The 6,000-nt window shown below is 38.7% G+C and overlaps 1 protein-coding gene across 1 annotated transcript; it reads right to left on the reverse strand.

Moving 5' to 3' along the window:
- Positions 1–2,026: 2,026 nt before the first annotated feature.
- Positions 2,027–5,522, reverse strand: LOC145087612 (protein LONGIFOLIA 1-like). Its single transcript, XM_079025606.1, has 5 exons — positions 5,083–5,522; positions 4,886–4,938; positions 3,236–4,792; positions 2,986–3,136; positions 2,027–2,907 (listed from the first exon to the last, which is right to left on the reverse strand). The coding sequence occupies exons 1-5, from the start codon at positions 5,240–5,242 to the stop codon at positions 2,192–2,194; spliced, it is 2,637 nt and encodes an 878-aa protein (XP_078881732.1). The 5' UTR covers positions 5,243–5,522; the 3' UTR covers positions 2,027–2,191.
- Between the last annotated feature and the right edge of the window lie 478 nt (positions 5,523–6,000).

Below are 6,000 nucleotides of genomic sequence, written 5' to 3' on the forward strand. Positions count from 1 at the left end.
CCAAAATAAGAAATTTTCAATTTTAGCCAACGAATCGTAGATGAAGGAAAGGTGTTTACGATTTCGTTAAGTTGACTGCGATTTCATCTAATTATTTTCCGTTTTTATAAGTCTTTATCACATATGGCATATGGCAAGAAGTACACCTCTTGCGAGTCACTTGAAACTCTCCAAGAGTTAATCCAAGAAGACCGAAGAGGGCAAAGCATAAATGTCAAAGGTCCTTTATGTAACATCCGATCTTTTAAGGTATTATTATTTTATTTAAAATTTAATTTCAAAGAATTCTACCCTACGTTGGGCGTAGGATAGTCCCCTACGCTGAGCGTAGGAAGGAGTTTGTACATGGGGATTAAGTGACCTACGTTGGGCGTAGGAGCGCAGAACCAAAACCCTAATCTTTTTAAAGACTCTAACCCCTTGAGGCCCTCTCCATTCTCAACCTCCACCCTCCAAAACGACTTCCTTGAAACCCTAGTCACCATTTATGAGTTTTGAGCTTTTGGAGTGCTTTGTGTTCACTTTTGAAGGAAGAAGAGTATTATGGAACCACTTAGGAGCTCAAATCAATGTCGTTTCGGAATTTGCGTTCACTCATTTGTCTCTAGAAGGTATAAAGTTTCTACCTTGATGATATTTCATGTTAGATCTAGTTATTCTTGAGTATTCCATGCTTTTGTCCCCATAACCTTGGTTTATATGAGTATGAGCTACTCTAGACCATTTTAGTATCATTTCCACACATTTTTAGGGTTGTTAAGTCATAAAAATGAGAGTTTGGTCACTCTCATCCATCCATGCATGAGTTCCTAAGCAATATATAACTTTAAGGACCTAGGTTTAGGTTTTGTGCTCCTTGTGACCATGCAAATGGATAAAGTTAGAGACTTTATCCATTAAGACGTACATATCGTATAGATCTGTAAATATGAAGAGTTGACCTTCTGTTTGAACTTTTAAGGACTTAATAATTAAGTTGGTCATCTGGAGGCTATGTTGGGCGTAATTTGCCTTACGTTGGGCATAGCCCTGATTTTGCTCGTTTTACCACCTTAAGCTCTACGTTGGGCGTAGAGCTTCATGTTACACCGAGCGTAGGTCAGCTAGATCTGACCGTTGACTGCTGACTTTGACCAAGTTTGGCTTAGGGTCAAATTAAGGATCAGTGAAGAGCTCGGTCTAGGCTTCGTCCTATAGTGTAGTCTCGGCTTTAGACTAGAGCAAAGTGCAAAGTTGATCTTAACGAAGATTGATGATATCCAGAATAAGCGAATACTAAAGTGCAGTCCCAGTCCGAAGTTCTAAAGCACAATCTCTATGTCGGTATTCCTAGGAGCTTCAAGGATGAAGTAGTTTCTAGTTCTCAACTTCGGAAGTGTCCATACAATCTTGGAGAACAAGTTTGACTTTATACCAGCATGTCAAAGCCATCGGCCCATCCTAAAATTTTAGGTCAACATCACTATAAATACATGTTATTTATTGTAACTCTAATGTGTGATTGTGTGACTGCGTGATGAGAGAGGGTATTCTTGAGTGTGGTAAATACAACAATATTCTATAGCATTCGATTATCAATAAAAGAATTTTTCTAGTTTGCATGTGGACTTAGCTTGATCAGACAGATCAAGTGAACCATGAAAAATCTTTTTGTGTTACTATTTAATCTTCTTAGCATAACTGTTTATATCATTGTCTTTGTGAGGTCAGAAGCAGAGCTAAGATTTTTGAATAAAGAGGGTTTGAAAGCAACCAATTGTAGAGTTAAGGAGGCTTAAAATAGACGGTAAGCTTTACGTATAGTGAGATTAGTTAAGAAGGCTTAAAATAGACGGTAAGCTTTACGTATAGTGAGCTTTGGCTGATTGTGGACTTATAGTCCTATTAAAAGAGATGGATTGTGGGGGGCTCAACACCCACATGTCCGCCTACTAGCTCCACCACTGTGTAAGGTTGCATCTTAATACCCTAACAATATATGTGGAATTAGTATTCATTTTGTACATGCCTATACTATAGGAAATAGTTTAAAGCAATGGAGTGATATACATAAATGCAGTCAATTAGTCTTGTACTATAATTTATATGCTTTTGCTTTGCAGATACATGCTTTCACTAATCTAAACTTGTGCTTCTAAAGCCAGCAAAAGATAAGAAAATGAAAACTTAAAAGGATGACAGGATTCAACTTCTACATGGGAAACAATTGTCTACGATGCCTCACTGACCAATCTTGTAGACTGTTTACTTGAGCATTCACAACCTCACTCACCAAGTCTTTAAAAATCAAACGCTCTATATCTAACACTAGACCTGGAACCTCATAACAGTATTCCTCCCAATCTTGTGATCTCTTATTCACATCTGCATTTATGATGTTTATCACTTCATCATCATCCTCATCATATACGCCTCTCTTGGACTTATTTTGCAGACTGTCGATTTCTGAGCACACTTCTTTCAGTAGCTTGTCTTCATTCAAAATCCTCCCTTTAGGCCCAAAAGGACCTAGCATGCCTAATTTGTGGCCAAGAACATCGTTCACAGTGTCAAATACCATTTTTCTTCTGATTTTGTCCTTGGATTTTGATTTGTGGTTGAAGTCTGTACATCCTTTGGTTTTCTCCAAAACATGGAACAACTCAGGGTTGATTAAACCACCTGTTGGATGAATCTGCACTATTGTGGTGATGCGAACCAGATCTTTTAAGAAACCTGAGGCTATTATTATCTCTCTTACATATCTTTCATCTCCAGTTTCACCCTCACATGGAGTGTGATCGACACTAGCATCATCAGCCTTGGTGTTCAATAACTCAATTTGATGAACTAGATTCTTTATGTTTTCTAGTTTCATGCTACTGAACTCGGAATATTGTGCTTCTTCAAAGTGTAAATTCTCCTCATCTGAAATGAGATAGACGTAATCATTGTAAGCCATTAAAATAGAAATAAGGTAAGTGGCTTGATAGATAGGAAACGTACCATTAAAAGCATTGGATTTCTTCTTCACTGGAGATGGTGGGTCTTCTGTATAGAACGCATCAAGAACAGATACAGGACTTGGTTGTTCCATGGTATGTTTGGCATGGTCAACCATTGACTTCTCTTCGGTCAACCTTTCTGCTATATTACCCTGGAGAAAGATGACACGTGTTGAAAAGTTAGTATAAACGTTAAGTGATGAGTTTGCATATGTTATGAGACAATCACCAAAGTACAATTAATTACTCACCCTGTGGTTTTCCTTTGGTCGATATGGGCTATTCACCTCTTGCATCCACTCGGTGCTCATGACTTCTGAATCACTTTGTGAAGCGACACTGTTGCTTTCTGATCGAAAAGAAACTGTATCACTCTGTTGACTAAAAGTTCTTGTTTCTTGCAATGTATCCATGGATTTGGCCTTTGGTTTTCTTGTTCTTGAGCCCACTTGCATACCGGGTTGCTTTCTGGTCCTGCTCAATTCAGATGAAGGTCCATGTATCAATGGCTTGTCTACACCATTCTTTGATCTTTGAATTCTTGGGCCCGGTGGTCCAGAATATCTTGAACTTGTGGATATGTAATCTGGAAAGTTTGAAGTTGACAGTGGTCTACTAGTTGACTTCTTATCTCTCCTGATTGAATCTTTCAATCTGCCCCTACCAATGGAACTGGAATCGGAAGTTAGCGTCGCAGGTTTTATGTCGACTTTCAGGAATTCATGTTTCCTGGGAGGGCTAATTCCCTTGATGGTGGGGGAAACCGGTTTATGATCATCAATGGTGCTACTGCTGTTGTTGTCCAATGCATGATCTTTGTACTCTAACCTCCTTCGTGTCTTCTGCATTGCTTCTAGTATCTGTTTAAGGGCTCTGAGATCCTTCCCTGATGATTTAAAATCGTGTTCAGTCAACCGTTTCTCGATCGCGCCATAAATGGAAGGGGAAGCAAGTGCGGATTTTTCTGGATCTTCCTTACTCTTGAATGGTGGCTTCTGTGCGCCTCGATTACTACCCTCCTGCTTCCATGGAGCTGTTTCCAGTGGTATTCTTGTAATTACATGACCGACTCCTCTCTTTAGTTCCTCCTCTTTTCTTGATTTTGACTTTGAGACCGATTCTTGACTTAAGCAAGGTGTCTTCAACGTCGTACTTTCATCAATGGCGGCTGTTAAGGATTCCAGACCCATCAACCTTGCGACAACACCTGATGATGGTCGTTTATTAGTTCTTGCGGCGCTCTCCATGTCACCTAGCAAGCTTCTTCTTGAATCAATGGCGGAATTACTGATACAGCTTTGCCTGCTGTCTAATGATAACCTTGGAAGCTCTTTGATCTTCATATTGGATTTCAAAGAATATCGTGATTCCCTTCCATCACATGACCTCCGTGTTGTCTCCTTTACTTCCTTGGGTGACCATGGAATTTCCCGCAGGTTTCGACCGTTTTCATCGGATTGACTGGTCTTTTTATGTGGGAATGGCCTTGGGGAATCGATATGCTTCATAGGAGGACCCACCATAGCTTTGATTGATACTACACGAGGTTCTCTAGTCATGGAATCCCTCACTACATCTCTGATATCAGGTGATTGTATAGAAAAATTTGGTTGTTTTCTGGTTAAGAATGGCGATGAAGAGGGTTCAGAGACGACACTTTGGCAAGACGACGATTGTTCTGTTTGAACTCTTTTACAACAATCTAAAGATGACAAAGCGTTAGATGAAGTAGAAGAAGACACCGAGGTTCTTGGTAATTCAACAGAGACTCTCTGCTTCTCTTTCATGGCTACCTTGGAGTTTTTTTCCTACAAAATTGTAAAAAGAACACCAAAATATTCCCAAGTGAGCATTTTAGGCAAATTTCAGTGGTTATTTCTGCTTAAGCTCATGTTGTTTACCTTGGTTTGCTCTGAAGGCTTGCTAAAGTCTTTGTCACCATTGCCATTTTGACCTAAAGATCAAGCAATTGGCAATTCGTTAAGACATGGAAAACCAAAACGATGATTATATATTCATATAGTTCTATTGCTTGTTATTTCTACTATTGTATATGGAAGCTTTGTTTAAGGTAGAACTAGAACATTCATGGTGGTACCTGAAGGTGGAGGTAGCCTCTTCTGATTGTGGCGGCGGCGTTGGCCAAGGAGGTAACGGCGGTCAAACAGCTGAAAGATTCCATTCATACATCCTAATTGCTTCTGTAACTCTTGTTTATCATCATCTTTTAAAGCATACACAACCTCCTTCGTAGCCATTTCCACCACTAGCGTCCACCGCTGCTAATTCCTTCTTCCACTCAACCAAATCAGGATGCAAATATCATTAAAAGATGCTTTACTTGCCCAAGTCGCTCTCTTTCTTTATTTACTAAAATCTACAAAGATTGTTGCTTTTTAGGTTCTTGAAGAGATTTCGTTTGATGGAATATAAGGTGGGATATGTTTTTTTTGAGGGAATTGAATTGGGTGTCAAATTTTAAGAATGAGAGGGAAAATTGCTGTCATTTTTATATAATTTATTTTTTGCAATTGTGGAAAGAGAGAGGAGGTAGTGGGACAGATATGCACTGGCTTTCCGGTCTTCCATGTGGACAAAATAATGTGGGTAGGGTCTCAAGTCTGCCTTCTTCATGTGGTGTTTGTCAGGTGATGCAAGTTATAGTAAATTGCATGTATGCACTGGCACCTTCATGCTTCAAGTTCTAATCCCTTTTTGTAAGCCTTTCTCTTTTGCAAATTTACCAAACTATCCTTCGTGTTCTTCCTTCTGTCAAAACCTTTTACTTTTCTTTTCTAGTGATTTAACACATTTCCCTCAATATCATCAAATTTCTAACCTTTTATATTTTATATTTTCTTTAAATCAATAAATACACTTTAATTCAATTGTAATAATTAGGGGTGAATATCATATTTTTCCTCGAACCTTATATCATAGTAACTATAGTTTGTAAAAGAAATTTATTATAGTATCAACTATATTTGGTACAAATTTATTTAGCTAGTAATAACTT

This window comes from Lactuca serriola, chromosome 2 (genome assembly GCF_051521515.1).
Source record: "Lactuca serriola cultivar US96UC23 chromosome 2, Lser_US96UC23_V15, whole genome shotgun sequence".
Lineage (NCBI taxonomy): Eukaryota > Viridiplantae > Streptophyta > Magnoliopsida > Asterales > Asteraceae > Lactuca > Lactuca serriola.